The sequence below is a fragment of the Aspergillus steynii genome (genome assembly GCF_002849105.1).
Source record: "Aspergillus steynii IBT 23096 chromosome Unknown P170scaffold_1, whole genome shotgun sequence".
Classification (NCBI taxonomy): domain Eukaryota; kingdom Fungi; phylum Ascomycota; class Eurotiomycetes; order Eurotiales; family Aspergillaceae; genus Aspergillus; species Aspergillus steynii.
In genome coordinates, this window is record NW_020194398.1 from 2,626,036 (window position 1) to 2,644,183 (window position 18,148).

An 18,148-nucleotide genomic window follows, 5' to 3' on the forward strand; every position below is an offset into this window, starting at 1 on the left:
GGCTGCTAGTCAATCCCCAATCTCCCCTCGGCTCTCTCACTCTCTTGCGCCATCTTAACTACGTCGCCATTACCATTGGCTCTGGTGCGCTAGCGTCCACTAACCAACCGGACTGATTGTCTGAACTCCACAGACCTCCGAGAAAAGAAAGTCCTTCAGTGTTGTTCTGGCCCGTCTGACTAGGCTTGCCTATCCCTGCAGCGCATCTTCCCTTTTTTCTCTCATTACACTTTGACATCCTCGGTCACCGTTTGGACCGTCCAATAACCTCATCATGGCCGACGACGACCGCCGTCCCAAACGTTCTCGCTTCGACCAGACCGAGCCTGAGCCGCGCCGGCCTTCTCGATTCGACCGTCGTTCTCGCTCTCCTTCCTCGCGACAATCCGAAACGACTCGCACTCGCAGTCCTCTCAGTCGAGAGGCGCGCAGCCCCAGCGCAGGGACCCCGAAGAACTCCGCTGCGGATCCCGCCGCTGCTGCCGGTATGATAAGAATCTCCCTTGTCCGTCATGAGAGAGTGTGTGGGTTCGGGAAGGCTGACTGGAGGCAAACGTCACAGCTGCCGCTGCGGCCAAGATCAATGCCCAATTGCAAGCGAAGAAGGGAATCCAGCACGTGGATGTTCCTCCGATCCGTTCGGTGAGTCCAATACCGCATTGCGATTCGGCCATTTGCTTGTTCGGGTTACTAACCATCCTATTCTCTACCTAGACTGACAGTCCCGCGCCCCAATCCGGTTCGCCGTCCGGTGCAGATGCTTCAGGGAAGTTGAATGAGGAGATATATGTTGCCGATGGTGATTATATCCGGGATATCGAGATCAATGACCTGCGCAACCGCTATACACTGACTAAAGGCTCTACTCAAAAGATGGTAATTATTCCTGTTGCATCCGCTGATATTCCAGGCACCTTTGCTCGCAAACCGCCTTCTGCCGTGGCCATTCTCTCTTTTCTTTCCTGCTTCTGTTCTTTCATTTCTGTCTCTCGTTTGGTCGTGGCTAAAGCTTACCCGAGTTTTAATCATCCATAGCTTCCCACTTACCCTCATTTGCATCTGCTGACCTCCGCTACGTGACATCTAGATTAAAGAAGAAACTGGCGCCGGTACGCCTTCATTCCATGTTCTACTGCTGTCAACGTTATATTCTAGGAAGGAAGCTCATGATTATTCTAATTAAGATGTCACCACTCGAGGAAATTATTACCCGGATAAGAGCATGGCCACCGCTGCGGTATGTCATTATGCCCTTCTGAGGAAGGAAACCTTGGCTAACACCGGGATATTACTTTTGACAGAATCCCCCGCTTTACCTGCATGTCACGAGCACGAACAAGGACGGGCTGGAGCAGGCCGTGGTCTTGATCGATGAACTCATGAAGAAGGAACTCCCCAACTTGGTCGATGAACGGCGATTCCGTCGTCGGGAACCAGAGCCGGTGGAGCGTGACGAATATGGCCGTGTACGGAAATGCTCAGCGAGCATGTCTTTGAATGTGAATTGCTAATGTGCTGCAGCGTAAATGGCCCGAGGAGCGAATCCCCGTGGACCTCGAGCCGCTTCCTGGCTTCAACCTTCGTGCGCAGGTTGTCGGACAGGGTGGCGCATACGTCAAACATATCCAGCAGAAGACTCGGTGCAAAGTCCAAATCAAGGGCCGTGGCTCCGGGTTCATGGAATCCAGTACCGGCAGGGAAAGCGACGAGCCCATGTTCCTGCACGTGGCGTAAGGATTCCTTTCCCTATCTTGATGGATTTGAACGTTATCATTAACTTGACCGTGACACAGTGGGCCCGACCCCAATGAGGTCCAGAATGCGAAGGAGCTCTGCGAGGATCTTTTGGCCAATGTCCGAGAGCAATACCAACGCTTCAAGGAGAACCCACCCCAGCACAACTACGGCGGCGGAGGCTACGGCCAGCACGGAGACCGTTATCAATATGGAGGTGGGAATTACGGCGGTGGATACGGAAACCACCAGCACCAAAACTCGCCCTCTGCCTCTGCGACCCCGACTGCGCCTGCAGCATCCACGGCGTCCGGAGCAGGAAGTCCGACGGACTACAGCGCCCAGTATGCGCAATACTACGGATCCGACCCTTACGCTGCCTACGGCGGCTACCAAAACTACGTCGCCTACTACCAGTACTATCAACAAGCTGCCCAGCAGCAGCAGCAACAGTCACAGAGCCCTGCTCCTCCTCCCCCTCCTCCGGCTAGCGAAGCGCCGCCTCCGCCGCCTCCTGGCTCGGGTTCTCCCCCTCCCCCTCCGCCTGGTGGCAGTGGCTACAGCGCCGTAAGGACAACAACCCCAATCCCAGATTCTCAAGCAGATGGATGATACTGACCAGCAATGGATTAGGTCCCTCCGCCGCCCGGACTATAGAGCTCCTCTAGAACGTGCATAGCAAACGTCGTTGCATGCTAGAGCTGGTCCATGGCCTCGATGTCTCAACAAGGCGCCCGCATACGCCGCCATTCGACATGAAAGTCAAGCGTGGTGGCTTCCGTTTTTGTAAACCTATTCTATCCTTTCTTCCCTTCCTATGAGTTCAAATGATGGGGTTGATTCGCCCTCCCGAAGCCTGAATAACACAAATTGGAGTCGAGTATTTCCCTTTCTGTATTGCAGGCCTGCTTTTGGTCCAATGTGGGTTTTATCTACGTAGAGGGTCTAGGCTCCCACAAATCCTAATTGCTCGATCTATTGGCACGTTTTGTTCAAACTCACTTCATAATCGCATTAGTAAACATAAATCCTCGTCCACCGGACATCAATCTATTGTACACGATAGGGAAGAAATGGAAACCTCAGAAGCCAAACGACCCCGGAAACATGTCCCGCATGTAATACGCGACCCCGGAGTCCATGGAATTCTCCAGGTCGTTCTCCGGCGGCATTTTGGCCTTGCGCTTCGCCAGTCCTCCCGGTCCTTCTTTGCAGAAGTCACAGGCAAAGTCGCACGGCGAGGAACTGCCGGGAGCGCCGTTTCCATGTCCAGGCCCGGACCCGGGACCTTGCGAGCCCATCATTTCCAGCTCCAGGTCGCCGAAGAATTCCTTGATCATGTCGTGGCGGCATCGCGAGGTCGATTCGCAGTACTGGATGACTTTCTGGAAGCTTTTGAGTCGTGCGTATTGGTTTTCCATGTTGGAGAGGCGGTTGCTGTTGCCATTGCCGTTGCCGTTGCCGTTGGGGTTGAGGTTTTCGTTCGAAGCCCCGTTCCCTGCGGGTCGGGTGCCTCCGGCGCGGTTGTATGCGTTCTCGACGTCGCGGCGGAGTCGGTCGAGGACGCGGTCTCGCTCTTGTGTGTTGTAGTAGACGATCGAGGTGGCGGCGCGGCCGTCACGGCCGGCACGGCCGGATTCCTGGACGAAACCCTCGAAGCTGCGTGGGGGACTCCAGTGGACGACAAAGCGGACGTGCGGGTTGTCGATCCCCATACCGAATGCGTTCGTCGCGACGATAACGTAAAATGACGGCGATGGATGGCTTGTGTCAGTGTCTTGTGTGCGCTGTTGAGGCGAGGTCCATTCCGTCTGGATGCGGGTGCGATCTTGAGAAGAGAGGCCGGCGTGGTAGGCCACGGCGCGGATGTTGTCGTCCCACGCCGATGATAGCACGTTGGCGAGCTTTTCAGAGGCGGAGCGCAGCGACACGTAGACAATCCCAGAGATTGGGGGCAGGGAAGCCGCGGTGGCGGCACCCAAACGTGCCTCTCGACGACTTTGGATGGACTTGAACCACGAGACGAGATCCTTGATCTGGAAGTCTTGCGGGTCTGCGGCATCTTCGACGTAGTCTTGGAGAAAGCGGATCTCATAGTGGATATTAGGACGAGCCGACGGGGTGTTGAAGATGCGCAGATGCGCAGGGTCCAACCCGAGCAGATTGATGATATCAGAGCGGACGCGCGGGGTGGCCGTGGCCGTGAGGGCGCTGATGGGCACGGATGGGGTTTGAAGAACGCGCTTGAACCAGGAGAGCTCCTTGTACGCGGGTCGGAAGTCGTGGCCCCATTCACTGATGCAATGAGCCTCGTCGATAGCGATGCGCGTTAGCTCTCCCTGGCTATGGATGGTCTGCAGGTTTCGTCGGAAGATCTCAGTCTGGCAGAGTTCTGGCGTCACGTAGAGAAGACGGGTTCTGGGATGGCCCGAGAGAAGGTCTGACATGATCTCTCGTCGCTCTGCCAGCGGCGTGGTCGAGTTGATGGTTGCCACCGGGACTCCTATGGCTTGAAGGGCGTTGACTTGATCTGTCTGCATGGTGCGCTTAACACCCGGATCTTTTCCCTGGCAAGATGCTTGATCCACGTGCTAGACTTACCATCAATGCGAGAAGCGGCGAGATGACAATAGTGACTGTCAGAAGCAATCATCTAAGTCAGATAGAGTTCTCGAATGCATATAGTGGAGGACAAACCCACCGCCATGGTTGATTACCGCAGGCAATTGGAAGCATAAGCTCTTCCCAAAGGAGGTCGACGCCTGCAAGAAGACATCATGTCCTTCGACAGCTGCTGCAACTACCTCCCGTTGTAGAGGGCTACCAAGTGTCCCCGACATTAAGAGGGTTTTCGTTAGCTGATGAAGGCCATGCTACTGTTCAAAAGGGTTACTCACCGGAACGACTTTTTGCGGAAGACTCGGTGCAGGTAAAAGTCCAAATCGACCTTACGGCGCTTGAAGTTGGCGCTTACCATTTTATTTCCCAAGCATCTTTGGGGATCGAAGAAGTGCGAGAGATCGAGGATGGATTTACTTCGGGGGAAACCGCGCGTCGCGAGGAAGAACGCGATGTCACGTGTGACGTCCGCTGTTTAATGGATTTCGACTTCAATCACCACTAATTAATCAATGATTAAGTATTACTTGCTTACAGCATGGCAATTAACAGGATCAACAAGCCCAAGGATGCGTATGCCAAATAAAGTAAATGAAAATGTCTGTTATAACACGAACCCGTTCACTGTACAAGATCAAGATATGCAAAAGATCGGAGGGTATATAACAGGTCTATTATAATGTACATGCTCCGAAAGCCTTCCCCAATCGTCTCTCAACTCTGCCTCCGATTCATTTGATAATCAAGTTCTTCTCGGACTGCCTGCACGTCCAGCGCTTTGCGTTTCTGAGGCTGCCATAATTTCTCCATCCGCAGCCAGACTTCCATAACCGCCTTGGGCCCGCAGCAGGTGCCGAAGGCTCGAAGAATGATGATGATCATCCGGCGGCCTAGAAATACTCCGTTCTCGATTTGACGTTCCAGAACGGTGAGATGGTCGGGCTCAGGGTGAGGTTCCTGTGTGGATTTGCCGAGCAACTCGTCCGCATCCACCTCATCACCGGCTTCCGTCGTCGAATGTTCCGGTTCAGTTTGTTCTGGCGCTGCTGGCTCGGGCGTTTCTTCCACGGGGTCTGCCCTTTCCACGTTGTTTGACGGTAACGGGGTGTATAAGCCACTCGGTGCCCGTGTTATAGTACGGGAGTTTCCTGGAGCACCGCTTTCCAAGGGGTTCTGCCAGACCAACGTCCCCGGCTTGTAAAATCGCTCGTGGAATCGAGCCCGAGATTCGTAGAGGACCGCGAGATACGCTCTCCACGTCTCTTGCAGCCTCTCAGGCGTCCAGCCTTTCCGTTTTCGGCCGTTGTTGGCGAACCCATCAAACAGCAACAGATAGATCATGCCTCGAGGGGGGATTGTGAATGCCATTTCCATGTCCTTCAATGTCGACATGAATGACTCCAAGCTGCCGGTTTCATAAGCATGATGTGAAAGGAGAATGTGGAACGTCCGCGTGTCAGGAACCATGGGAAAGGCCTGCTGAAGAGCACGGTGATGTTCTGGTAGTTGGTCTCTCAGAGCCGAAGACAATTGCAACACCTGATTGAGATCCCGAGCTTTGTCTCGATATTCGATGAACTCGGACGTGTATCCGGGTCCGTGGATGTGACGCTGTTTCCCGGTTTTCTGGCCGTGGATCATGCGACGATACAACTGTTCCGCGGTCTCTGCCTCCCCGGCGCGAAGAAACGACACCAACAGACAATTGAGTACCGCCGTATCAACAATTTCTCCGCTGGACACAAACTCATCGAAGGTCCGGTGGATACCTTCGGCATCCTGCAACAGCCCGTGGTAGTATATCTTGGAGACCTTTCCCGTGCGACCAAAGCTGATTTTTCGCCTTGTCATCTCCTCCACGAGGCGGTCCGCCACCGTGAACTGGCCCGCTTTGATAGCTATGTCGAACAGAATGGTGAATACAACCCCGTCCCCCCGAATCCCACCCAAATGCTCCATCTGCTGCCAGATACCTATCGATCTCACGAGGTCCGCCTTGATGACATTCCCTGACGCTCGGCCTGCCAGGTGAATGGCAGAGCTCCATAATGATCGAGACATGGGGAGTTTGGAGACAATCATATCCTCCACCAAGGCGAGATAGCGGCGGGCATCCACCCAGCGACGGTTGGGGGGGTTGGCGAATCGACGTAATAGAGTACCTCGTGAGCGCTTCGAGAGGCACGCAACTCCCGGGTGAGGGAGGTCTCGATATAAGCGAAAAATGTAATGGTTGGATTTCTTTTCATCCCACAGAGCGTCAAGAAGCTTCTGGACCGCCAAGATATCCGTAGCATCTTGTATGTTATCCGCACGTGGTGGTCGCGGTTCAATCCACCTATTATCTATGACGCTCCTCACAGCCAAGTCGCGGTCAAGGGATTCTCCAAATGCTTGAGCAAATAGTTTTTTTGTCGATCTCAAGAGAGATACTCGGGGGTTCGTCCTCCCTTTATAGCTGTGCCTTACCGGTTCATTCGTCTCCTCCGCCTGGCAATCCACCATTTCATTCTCCGAAATAGAGTTATCGTCCACACCACGATCGAAATCCCCGAAGCTAATGCTGGATGATGGTGGTCGCGTATTCGAGTCCTCCGGGACTCGCTCCTGTGTATTTTCGCCTGCGTCTTCGCATCGATCGGATTCCAGATCTTGCTCAGTTAATGGCGTCCCCGATTGTCTTCTCGATGCGAGCGTTGGCTCGTTTTCGTCATCTTCAACCCGCTGCGCGACACCAGAGCTAAACATCTGGTAGGTCTTCGAATGTTGTACTACCCCCGGCCGCTGAGCCGGTGACCCGAGATACTCTAAACGTTGTCGCGACAATTGCCTGGTATTTACTGTCCTCCGCGGCTGCATCCCGCCCCTATGACCCCCCGCAGTCTTCATCGAAAGTGTCGACAGCCCTCTACCACGGGGGGAATGCTCATGGCAGTACCCGGCGATCACCAAGGAGCCGACAAAAATGTCTGCTATAGAGGCAACCGTAGGGCGAGGGCGTCTGGAATTGAACCTTCGGAAGGACGCATTGTGAGCGAATGGCTCTGGACTAGCCATCGAGCTTCGGTGGAGGGGGAATCGCGAGTCCAACCCCGGCGAGGACGGTGTTCGCAGGTTGGGAGAGCTCTGGGACCTGTTGGGAGGAGGCATGAGATGGCAGACATCGTGGCATCGACTTAGCCTTGCATGTCCCGAGAAGGACTCGAACAGCTTGACAAAGGAAGAGCCGACGGGCTCCTCCAGCGACGAGAGAGGGGAGAGAGAAAAGAGAGGAGAGAAGGAGGTGGAGGGGAGAGGGACAGGGGGGAGGAATCGGAAAGGAAGAGCGAGAAAATGTTGATGTTATTCTGCCGGCGTCTCTCTGGCTTTGCACCGGAGCGGAGCCGCGGTCGGGCCAATCGGAGGCCGCCATTGCCAATCCTCTTTTTCACCCGCAGAACCTCGTCCGCTTCAGGTTGCGTTGCTTTGCTTTCCCTCGCCTCGCCTCGCTCCCCACCTGTTGGCCCGTCGTTTCGCTCCGTTCGCCATGGGCAAATACAACCTCACGGCTCTGCGCGTTCGCCAGACCGCCATCCAGCAGAAGCTCGCCGGCAAGATCTCGAGTGTGCCTTCCTGGGTTCACGCCATCGCCGATATCCCTCCGGCCCAGGTCCTCGTCCGAAACCAACCACAGCAGCATGAATTGGTGCGCCAGCGATTGAGGACGGTGCCGGGGTCCGCGGAGCCGCAGGTCGTTTTCGAAACCCAGGAGAAGCCCAAGAAGCCGAAGAAGGCGAGCCGCATGTTCCAACCCGTTCAGATCAAGTACGAGGAAGACCAGCTGCGACAGGAGTTTTTCCGCGATCATCCCTGGGAACTGGCCAGACCTCGTGTGCTGGTTGAAACGTCCGGCAATGATTTCACCCGACACAACTGGCGCCAGCTGCAGCAGAAGGGTAGAAAGCTGGACGGAGAGAGGTATGTCGGTGGCTGAATGATTCCGGTGACAATGCTGACGGTCGCCCTTTCTTTCCGGGATCCAGTGTTATCCAACGACAGCTCTGGCTCCTCAACAACGTTACCGACATGACCAAGAGTGAGGCCTACGATATCGCTCGTCGCGAATTCTACCGTCTTCGACTGCAGGAGGACATTGAGCGACGAGTTGCCGCCGAAGAAGCCGAAGCCACCGGTGCCACCTTTGGACCGACCCGCCTGCAAGTTGGTATGGAACTTGAGAACAAGGAGTACGAGCGCTGGAAGGAATGGGCCAAGCTGCAGGCCCAGCTTCAGGGCCAGAGGGCGGCAAACTTCGCTGGTGCTCCAGACACGGGAGCGGATGATCTATTGGAAGCCGATGAAGGCGAGGAGAACACGGCCGAAGTGGCATGAGATCGGACATCAAAAGAGGGATTGGTATAATATTTTCGCTCAGTTAGCCAGAGGGGGCTCTGTACACCTTGATGGTTCATGTATAGTACGGGATTGTTTTTTTTTTTTTTTTTTTTTTATGTTGGCCTTGGTTATATTCGTTGTCTCTATTTCATTTCATTTCCGATTTCTTCTGTGTTCCTGATACACCTCTGGCTCTCAATAGAACTGAACTATGAACTACTCGGTACCTGGGTAGTATACTGGTAGTGGTGATCGTAAAGGGCGTCCAGATGGCTGGTTCCAAGTGTTTGACGCTGGCCAATCAGCGCAGGCAACTTATCGCTCCCGTTCCGACCAGGTCGGCTTTTCTTCCTCTTCCTCTCCTGTCACTCGGTCCTCAGCCAGAATTCCCTTGGACGTTCTTTGCTTGCTAGACCTCGTTGCTTCCCTTATCTCTAAGCGATGGATACTCCGGGTCGCATCTGATTGATCTGCCTGCGGTGGCTTCTTATTTGACAGCGGCACTTTTTTCTCCGCGTTTCACTAGTAACTAAAACCCCCCCCCCCCCCCCCCCCCGACTTGCCCTGATTCGAGAAGATCAGATTTGAAGGTTGAAACAGCCGATTGCTCGCCTTATATTTATTATTTATTGCCTTGAATACAACCTGTCAGATTGACAGCTCAATCCGTCTGCGTTTTCCGTCGGTCGCTTCTCCTCCTGCCTGTCTTTTCGTCTTGGGCGAATCCTGGTCGATTTGGAACCCAACGGAACCCATCGGGCTTTGGTCCTCGAATTCCAGCCGTACCCTCGCAGTATTCACACTCGCTTTGATTGATCCGATTTCCGCTTCCGATCCTTCGATATAACTGCCGTGGCAGCGCCCGTTGATCATGCTTCGTCGCGGTCCTCATGCACGTCTCACGGATACTTTAGTCATCTAATTCGATCACACGCATTTCCGGGGATTCAGGCAAGCGAAGCAAGGCACAAAGCGAACGAGGGGAATTTCCGATCTAGTCGGGTCGACTGATTTCGTCATCGGCCATGCTTTCCACAATGGTTCGACCGGAGGATGCGATAAGAATGCCTCGTGCATACCGTGGCGACGCCGACGAGGATGACAGAAACAGGCGAACCCCGGAGCAGAACGGCCCATCCTCTTCCTCTTCGTCCTTGAACAGCGAGGGTCCAACCAGCCAGGACGACGAGTCGACGATAGTTGCTGGGCCTGCGGGAGATGGCAACAATGGTCAGAACGGTTCTCACTTCGGCCCGCGAACCCTGTCGCCGGACGAAACCATCGAACTTGCCCGACGCGCAGTGGAAAATGGAATCCAGGAAACAAAGCGCTCTTTGGCCGGAAGCGAAGCAGTCCGGGATGTAGTCAAACCGAAATTGACTATCGACTTGGGTCACTCCAATATCTCGCGTATTCCCGAAGCCGTGGTGGACGCTATCAAAGACGAAGTTGAAAGGTAGGCGCTGCTCCTCTTTATGATGTGGTCATCAAGACGAAGCCCGCGGGCTTTGTCGGACAAGACGAGCGACTAACGATTCCCAGGCTTTCTCTCTCAAACAATCAATTATTCCACATCCCCTATCGCTTCGCGGAATGCTCCCACCTGCGATACCTTAACATCCGCTCCAACAATTTCCGCGAATTTCCCAAAGGAGTGAGTGTCGCCTGGACTGTTACGACCTGAAAATGTCCAACTGACTCGCGTTCTAGGTGTACAAATTGCCGTTTCTCGAAATTCTGGATCTCAGTCGAAACAAAATTAGCCATCTACCAGAAGAAATTAAACGATTGAGCTCCCTACGAGTTCTGTCGGTGATGTCAAATCGCCTTGATGACCTACCTCTCGGAGTTTCCGATATGAACAAACTTCAAATCCTGAAAGTGGCTGGAAATCCCTTGCGCTATCCTCTGCGACGACTGCTTGAGACCTCGGAGACCGAAATTGGCCCTTCCACCATCACCGACAACGAAAAGGAGGTAGCGGTTACTGCCGAACTCAAAAAGTTCCTGAAGACCAAACAGCCTGTTGCGATGCCGGAGAACGAATCTCGCCTGGACATGAGGTATGACCCTGGAAACTGCTCTGGTTCTAATTGGAGGTTTTCTAATCGTGATGCTCCAGCGAGATTGTGCTGGACACCCCTAAACCTGTCAAACGTGGCATGAGTAGTCGTTTCCCTGTGATCCCGAGTACGGGAGACGCCTCGTCGGATCCCAAGTCGCCATCCTTATCGCGACCTCCGCCGATCCCTCTCAAATCCCACTATCGCAGACAGAGTTCCATCTTTCAGAGTGGCGTGCTTCAGCGACCTATTGCAACGCTAAATGAACGCAACCGAAGTAACAGCGAAGGCATCATCCAGTCATCCTCCTACGCCGCGCGAAATAAACGGATGGGGGTCATCAACCGCAAGAATACCGATCTAGGGACCTTGGATGAGACGCGACCTTATCGAAACAGCCATTTGCGAGGTTTAAGCTATGGATCGATCCTTCGGCCAAGAGCGACGGGCGCCGCGGGCGGCAGTAATTCGTCCAGTCCGAGTAGTCCCAGAGAACGCCGACGCCTGAAAGATGGCTTCGTCAATCGGATGTCGAGCTTGCCGGAACAAAAGGGCGAGAGGGATGCAGGCGAGCCTGTCCTCGAGAGTGCCAAAGGAATTTTATTCGCCCTGTTCCAGGTCCAGTCTCATGTTTCCGCCCTGATCAACGTTATCAAACGAGACGACGCTCGACGCAACAGTCTCGAAATTGTATTCTACAACGCTTCCACCCATGTCGACCGGCTCAACGAAGCGCTGGAAAGTGCGGAGAAGTCTCGACCTGGTGATGCGGAATCGAAGCGGCTGTCGAAGGAGACCGTCAAAAGGGAGTGCGAAACGTGTGTCATGGCATACACTCACGTTGCAACGCAATTGCGCAACAGCCTCGATAAGATCGTGGCCAATGGAGACTCGCGCTACGTACGTTCGCTGATGCTCATGATATATGGCAGCGCGATTGAATTACGGAATGCTTGCGTGAGCCTCGGAATCCCCATAGCTCGTAAACAGCCACCGGCTGCCACCAAACCGCCCATACCCGCAATACACAAGGAATCTGTGAGCTCCGACCGGTTCCCTGGCCCAACCGTAACACCAACGAGAGGAAGGGCACCATCGTTTGTGATTCGGCGGTTTAGGAGCGATACTACTATCCAGCACCCTCAGATCACCACGACTGGACCCTTGCCTGCAGCCGCCCACTTCCAGTCCGCGGTCAGCTCACCAGGCCTGACATCCACCCCATTCAGCTTTGGGACACGAAGCCGGTCGAGCAGTCGCTCGAATCACATCAACACATCAGTGCCATCTTCCCTGGCAACCCCTCGCTCCGGGGAATCGTTCCCCCAGATGCCGAACTCTGTTATACCCCGTATCAATCCTCTGACCGGTCTGGATGAAATCGAAGAGGAGCGCATTTTCGAACGCATATTCCACCAACTCACTTCTGCGTACACCGCTGCGCTTCAGGCTTTGCCGTTGGCGCGCCGGCAGTTTGTGCGATGCCTAGAGGTGGCAGAGCAATCTCGTGAATCCGAAGGCATTCAACTTCTTTGGAACAACCTCATTCGCCGCTGCCGGGTGTGCTTGGAAGTCTCCGACATGCTCGGGCAGCGGCTCTCTACCATGAAAATCAAAGAGCCGGGCGGAGGAATGCGTAACCAGCGCGAGTTCTGGCAACTCTGCAAAGGGTTCATGCAATCGTTCGTTGACCTAGTCACCGACATGCGGGAAGTCCGAAGTATGCATCTGCTACCTTCGGAAATTATCATCCTTCTGCGACCGGTTCAGAGGGCAAGTAGAGAGGCAGGTCGTTTGATCGAGGCTTCTCCGTGGTCATATCTCGCCGACATGGCTTCGGCTAATCCCGCAAACATATACGGCCCCCCCTTGCAATCCCAACATTCGCAACATCCAGGATCCGTGTCCACCGCGAACTCCTTTCACATCAGTTCGAGCTTGTCAGCACACTCCACTGCTCTTCCTGCGACACCCCTGAGCGCTGCCCTGGGTCCCGCCGCACAGGCGACAGTGCCATCTACCCCTGCAAGTGCATACAGCGACAAGTTCTTCGAGGGCGACGTCTTCCAGCGAGCCGATTCCCTGCTCTCCATGCCGAGCCAAACCCCTTTTTTCCGCCGGTGATGGGGAAGAACCCCGCCCTGCCATTCGTTTCCCAAGGAAATTTGTGTCCCCTCGCACACTTTTGTGCTACGCTATAGAACTTCCCACCCCTTGTCTTTTCGATCGTTGGCTGTTTGAAAGAGGGATGGAGTTTCCAATCCCCCCGCTCTCTCCCCTTTGATCAACGAGTTACGGAGCTTCAATTCACGACTGGTTCGGAATGCTCTAATCACAAACCTAAACCGGCCACATGCATTCATCCACACTCAAATAGAGACAGGGCTAGCTTTACCCTAGGCCGGTAGCCACGGCTTGTCCCACAGGCCGTGGCCTCCATTTCCCGAGTATGATTTGATTGAATATTTTAGATGTACATCTAGTCGCATGACTTTGTTTCGGGGGCTGCAGAGGTTCTAAACAAAAAGGAAAAAGAAAAACGGGTGATAGAGAAGACCTGAAAAGAGGACGGCGTCTGGATCTCAAGCGTTGATTGCCATTTTCTTGATCTGTTTTTGCATAGCGTGTCTCTTATATAGTATAGTATATCTTAACGCCTGATGAAAGCCAAGGAAAGACATAAATTACATCATCGTCTGTCATCTTCAAAGATGCCCGCTGCATCTTCCAGTTCATGGATCCATCCCACCAAGCAACCAGCAAGCAAGTCGTATCGAAGACCAGCCCACGCGACTGGCAAACAAACACCCTTAGGACGACACCAGGATTCTCAAAAATCCAAGAGGCATGAACCTCTGTACGCCCGTCCTTTTGATTTCTGGAGTTTGGTGCCGCCGAAGCTCGAGCTGCATGCAATGTAACCACCCATCTACCCCATTGCAGACACTGTGTCCTCCCCAACTTCTTCGGTAAAAACAAACGGTCAAAAAAAGAGAGAAAGAAATATTTCAAAACAGATGCCTACAACGGGACAACAGGCACGCGGCCCCGAGTCGAGGCTGACAAGACCTTTTGCCTTCCCGTCGCTCTGCCGTCCTCGCCAAAGACCGCAGTGTTACAGACACTGGTCCAGCGCTCTGCATAAATATACGTCTTATTGCATCTAGCTTGTCTCTCTACTTGGAGATGCTATGTCTAGCTTGTTTGCCTGTGGATACCGGCGCAAAAATACCCACAGTACAAACTTCCGCCGAAGAGTGAATGAATGGATTGGAGGTACAGATACAAACGAGGGGCTCCAGGGTCGCACAAGATCCAAGCTGAATACAACATACTCAATGGTCTCGCGTACAGGTGGTTGGGGTGCTACATTTCCCCAGTCCGACTGTTTTACTAGGTTACGTTGTGCTAGCTGGGGATGTGAACCGTTGGTTTCAGTATGAGAGAACGCCCATGAAAAAAAGTCTGCAAACGAGAGAGAAAGCAACTAAGCTAAATTGTGGCACACAAGAAAGACCATGTCTCGGGAACAGGAGCCAAGAGGCTTGCCTTGCAATCAGCCCTGACTGGAGGCTAAACGTGAATCTTGTGAGCCTATGAACCAGTTTACTAGTTAGTAGTTGAAGTTGGATGGACGGGATCATAGTATATGATATCAAATCCTATAATCTTAAGCAAAGAAAGACTGCAGTACTGATAGAGTATAATGTGGGGTATATCATTAGGAGCTTTTACCCAAATAAAAGACAATTATAGTCAATTAAGTAGGACATCAGCCAGAATTACCCCCGAGTCTATGCAGTTGTCAGGGTCATCTACATCTTCCGGGTCACAAGCAAAGAAACATGTGCTTGTCCATGTGGAGTGGGACTTCGTGGGAAGAAGAAAAAAAGAAAAAAGAATTGCGCAACCCGATCTGCCTGGACTCAAGACCCTCTGGCAGGACGATCGACTGGGGCATCTCCAAATCTCGATGCTTCATTCATAGGGCTCAGGGTTAGGGCCGGTCAGTCATGGGGCAATCACGGGACAGCCTCGTCGTCGTCCTTTCCCTTTCCATTTCCTTTCCTTGCTTTTCTTCTGTCGCCTTGCAAAATCCCCCCGATCATCTGGATCCGACCAGAGGGTTTCAGCCATCAATCCTTCCTTGCCCCGATGGCAGCATCACTTCCATCAGCCGATGCTGGCGATCTGCCCATCGTTACTGGCGCATCGCTGGACTCGTGCAGGTCCCATCTTCAAACCAGGATGGAACTTTATCAGTGGTTTGCTGGAGAAATTACGGAGGAAATGAGCAGATCTGAATTAACACCGCTCTTTATAGAGGCTCCAATGCAACCGGGCTTGGCTTCCCAATTGACTCGTCTCCGACCAGGTCCGGAACAATGAGGCGACCACGCGTGGAGTGATCATTGTGATCAGTGCACTCCGAAAGGGAGAAAAAAAATCAAACCAAATCAAAGTGAGGCGCCAAGCGGGTTTTCCCATGCTGTCCAGTGCCCACCCCTTTTTATTCATTGATTCATGCCGTGCCGGGCTCTGCGAGCATGCCTAGGAATCCAAAAAGGAAAGCAAATGATCCTTCTCTGGCCTCTTTATCGCCGCCCCTGACACGGGTGGGTTGTTGAAGATTTCAGTGCTTCCATAGGAGACCCCGAGTTTAAATGATGGATTCCATGTCGATCCCAAGCAGGTTTATCCCGAAGAAGTTTCAATAGCCTGGCAGTCTGGCACCTATTCCGCGCGGTAAATCTGCGCTTGCAGGGGTCAAAGGTCCAAAAACCGCTAGATCTTCTCACGGAGCAATGATGCCGACTCTCATCCAACCCACGCAGGAATTCACCCCAACTGACTAGCCTAGCGTTCGTGAGGATTTTATCTATCAAATATCTATCTGTTGGGGTGTGGATCATGACCTTCGCCTGCAGGCTCCCCCATGTTCCAGGGGGCAAAAAAGAAGAGGGAAAACACCCCCTCGGGGAAAAAAAAAAAGAGAAAAAAAAAAAGAAAGGCAGGAATCTTTCCTTCCGTCCCTTTCTCCCCTGTTCCCTGTCGCCATTCGCCATCCACAGCAGTTCTGGGACCTCCAAGTTGTAGCGCATGATTCCGACTGCGGGCTCAGACAAAACTTGAATGCGGTACCGAAATGTCGGTGGGAGAACGGACCCGGCGATGGGCATTGACCGCGTCCAAGACTACGTAAGAGAATTCGGAGTAAATGATGGCGAGAATCACAACGACTATACCAACATCAGGGGCGGAGGTGCCTTTTTAAACTCATTTGAAGGAAAGCCGAGAGGAAGCCGATGGACTCATTCGGCCACCGATCGGGAAGTAGGAGTCCACTCGAGAATTGCCCAGGATGAACTATCCAACGACTAACGACCTTGACATGGCCGCATGACCGACTGTCAATCATGCTTTGCCGCAATAAGCCGTGGATACACACTACGGTATAGACCCTGGCACGCATTTTTCTTCCGAGGTGTGGCCATACCACCAGTCAGAACAAAAAAAAAAAAAAAAAAAAGACAGGGAAATCCTCCCGACCAAGGCGTACAGTACGGAGTAAGATGCATGTACTCCGTACGAGGGTCCATTGCTCAAAAGACTACAGGATGGTTACAAGAAACTTCCAACTAGGATGAATGCGTGAAGATTGGTGGTGAAGTCGACGGATTGAGACTGGAATGTCCACTCGCTATGCTTTGGAGCACCCCCTGCTTTCGTCTCCTTTTCCTGCGAAAGGGGAAACCACCAGATACCCCAACATCTATCTGAACACAGTGGCGGCAGGCTGCATCAATCTGCACATTGGGGGGTGAATACACCGAGGACTTTCTCCTATGGCAAGGGAACGAAGTGGTACATTCTGCTTGCTCCCTTCAGTTATTCCGTTCTTCCCGCTCGTTCTCGGTTTGATTTTATTTTTTATTTTATTTTCATTTTTATTTTTATTTCACTTTTCTCCCCTTTGTTTCCAAATGACTTCCGTGACTAATGCACCTCCGACAAAGAAGCAGGTGGCGTATGGAGGGGGAGTTGAGGATTTTCCCCCCTTCCTCTCCCTATCACATCTCCCTGCTTCAAGGGCCAGTCGCTTTGGCCGGGTAGTAGCATTGTGTCTGGCACACACCCGGCCTTAGATCGTACCGTGCCCTGTCATTGTGAGGAATGCTGCTGGGCCCGCCGCCAACCCACCTGGAGGTCCAGGGATTCGACTTGGGCTTCTCCCCTCGCGGCCGTTAGGAATGATGCTTTTCCCCATCCACCGTGCCCACTTTGGGTGACTAGCACCAGATCGGATGTGAATTTGACCCAAGGGCCAAAGACAATTATGCAATTAATTAGCATTGCGCAGTCATGTTACTGCTTGCGTTCCGCAACCTCACCTTCTGCGACCAGCGACCCTTAGCAGCGTTGGATCGTGCCATCTGCACATACATACCTGTTTTCGAACGGAATTGGTCTGGTTTTTATTTTTCTGCACGGATTTTTTGGGGGACCACTACAAGAAAAAAAAAAAAAAAAAAAAAAAAAAGAAAAAAAAAAAGGTTGTAGGCAACTAACTGCAAGCGTTTACCCAGATCTACTAAATCAGCCTCACTTTTTATTTTTATCTCTGATTCCCTGGCCACTCCAACTAGTTCAATGCTGTTGCTCTGTTCTCGATGCTGAACCCAGCATTTCCCCATCATCGTCTCTTGGCTGTTTAGTCTTTTTTTTTTTTTTTTTCTTTCGATCGTCCATTCAATCTTTCATTAGTCCGGCCTTCCAAAGGGTCAAATTCTCAGAACTGATCTCCACCGCATGGTGGTTTTCTAATGTCCGAATGCCGTCATCAGTCCTTGGTTTATATCCAGTCTTATACCCTTCCCATCCCGGTTCCTTGGTCAATTGCATTTCGCCGATTTATTGGTCGCTGTCAACTGTATTCTTCCTGTTCGGCATTGCAGCAGTGAAGCTGCCGCCGTTTGTTTGCTAATCCGTGGCCCTGCTTCTGCTTCGTGCTTCTGCCAGCTCCTTTCTTTGTTTTTTTCCCTCTTCCTTTTCTTACCGTCCAGGTGGCTGTCGCATAGAAAAAAATCTCAGACGACAGAGGGTTAACAATCTCGCCCTTTCTTTTTGGCTTTGTCCCTACGTGTTTGTTCGTCTTGTGGAAGGGGAGATAACATACCTTCTATCCCTATTTCCTTGAACACGTCCTGCAGTTACTTTGACGGTACTAACACACTGGCACCTTGATCGACCGAACGAGAGTAGGAGGGAAAGCGAGAGAGGGAAAGGAGGAGAGGAATAGAAAAAACAAAAAACAAAAAACTTTTTGGCAGGAACTATTGCCCGTCCAGGATCGACAT

General features: G+C 52.7%; 5 protein-coding genes across 5 annotated transcripts; 3 read left to right on the forward strand and 2 right to left on the reverse strand.

Moving 5' to 3' along the window:
• Positions 1-274: 274 nt before the first annotated feature.
• P170DRAFT_346640 (KH domain-containing protein) lies at positions 275-2,346 on the forward strand (the record flags this gene model as incomplete). The annotated part of the gene is made up of 7 exons (XM_024843579.1): positions 275-485; positions 563-642; positions 715-1,018; positions 1,185-1,237; positions 1,302-1,466; positions 1,522-1,730; positions 1,794-2,346. The coding sequence occupies 7 exons, from the start codon at positions 275-277 to the stop codon at positions 2,344-2,346; spliced, it is 1,575 nt and encodes a 524-aa protein (XP_024709742.1).
• A 398-nt stretch (positions 2,347-2,744) lies between these two features.
• P170DRAFT_452207 (putative RecQ family helicase RecQ) lies at positions 2,745-4,751 on the reverse strand. Its single transcript, XM_024851252.1, has 4 exons — positions 4,632-4,751; positions 4,436-4,554; positions 4,336-4,370; positions 2,745-4,268 (listed from the first exon to the last, which is right to left on the reverse strand). Exons 1-4 carry the CDS (start codon positions 4,709-4,711, stop codon positions 2,817-2,819), a joined length of 1,686 nt encoding a protein of 561 aa, XP_024709743.1. The 5' UTR covers positions 4,712-4,751; the 3' UTR covers positions 2,745-2,816.
• Positions 4,752-4,952: 201 nt separating this feature from the next.
• P170DRAFT_397914 (pentatricopeptide repeat protein) lies at positions 4,953-7,666 on the reverse strand. The gene has a single exon (XM_024846196.1). It carries the CDS (start codon positions 7,501-7,503, stop codon positions 5,068-5,070), a length of 2,436 nt encoding a protein of 811 aa, XP_024709744.1. The 5' UTR covers positions 7,504-7,666; the 3' UTR covers positions 4,953-5,067.
• Positions 7,667-7,819: 153 nt separating this feature from the next.
• Positions 7,820-8,847, forward strand: rsm25 (mitochondrial 37S ribosomal protein mS23). The gene is made up of 2 exons (XM_024854268.1): positions 7,820-8,310; positions 8,376-8,847. Exons 1-2 carry the CDS (start codon positions 7,880-7,882, stop codon positions 8,722-8,724), a joined length of 780 nt encoding a protein of 259 aa, XP_024709745.1. The 5' UTR covers positions 7,820-7,879; the 3' UTR covers positions 8,725-8,847.
• Positions 8,848-9,752: 905 nt separating this feature from the next.
• P170DRAFT_344451 (putative cell morphogenesis protein Sog2) lies at positions 9,753-12,914 on the forward strand (the record flags this gene model as incomplete). Its single annotated transcript, XM_024843463.1, has 4 exons — positions 9,753-10,183; positions 10,270-10,381; positions 10,438-10,790; positions 10,850-12,914. 4 exons carry the CDS (start codon positions 9,753-9,755, stop codon positions 12,912-12,914), a joined length of 2,961 nt encoding a protein of 986 aa, XP_024709746.1.
• Between the last annotated feature and the right edge of the window lie 5,234 nt (positions 12,915-18,148).

What these genes read in the sequence shown, in the direction of transcription:
- P170DRAFT_452207 (XM_024851252.1), bottom strand. Translation starts at nt 4,711, where the DNA reads ATGGTAAGCGCCAACTTCAAGCGCCGTAAGGTCGATTTGGACTTTTAC. An exon ending in TGCGGTAATCAACCATGGCG is followed by an intron (nt 4,371 to 4,435) that starts GTGGGTTTGTCC and finishes TGCTTCTGACAG; the next exon opens with TCACTATTGTCATCTCGCCG. An exon ending in CGCCGCTTCTCGCATTGATG is followed by an intron (nt 4,269 to 4,335) that starts GTAAGTCTAGCA and finishes CGCACCATGCAG; the next exon opens with ACAGATCAAGTCAACGCCCT.
- P170DRAFT_397914 (XM_024846196.1), bottom strand. Translation starts at nt 7,503, where the DNA reads ATGCCTCCTCCCAACAGGTCCCAGAGCTCTCCCAACCTGCGAACACCG.
- rsm25 (XM_024854268.1), top strand. Translation starts at nt 7,880, where the DNA reads ATGGGCAAATACAACCTCACGGCTCTGCGCGTTCGCCAGACCGCCATC. An exon ending in AGAAAGCTGGACGGAGAGAG is followed by an intron (nt 8,311 to 8,375) that starts GTATGTCGGTGG and finishes TCCGGGATCCAG; the next exon opens with TGTTATCCAACGACAGCTCT.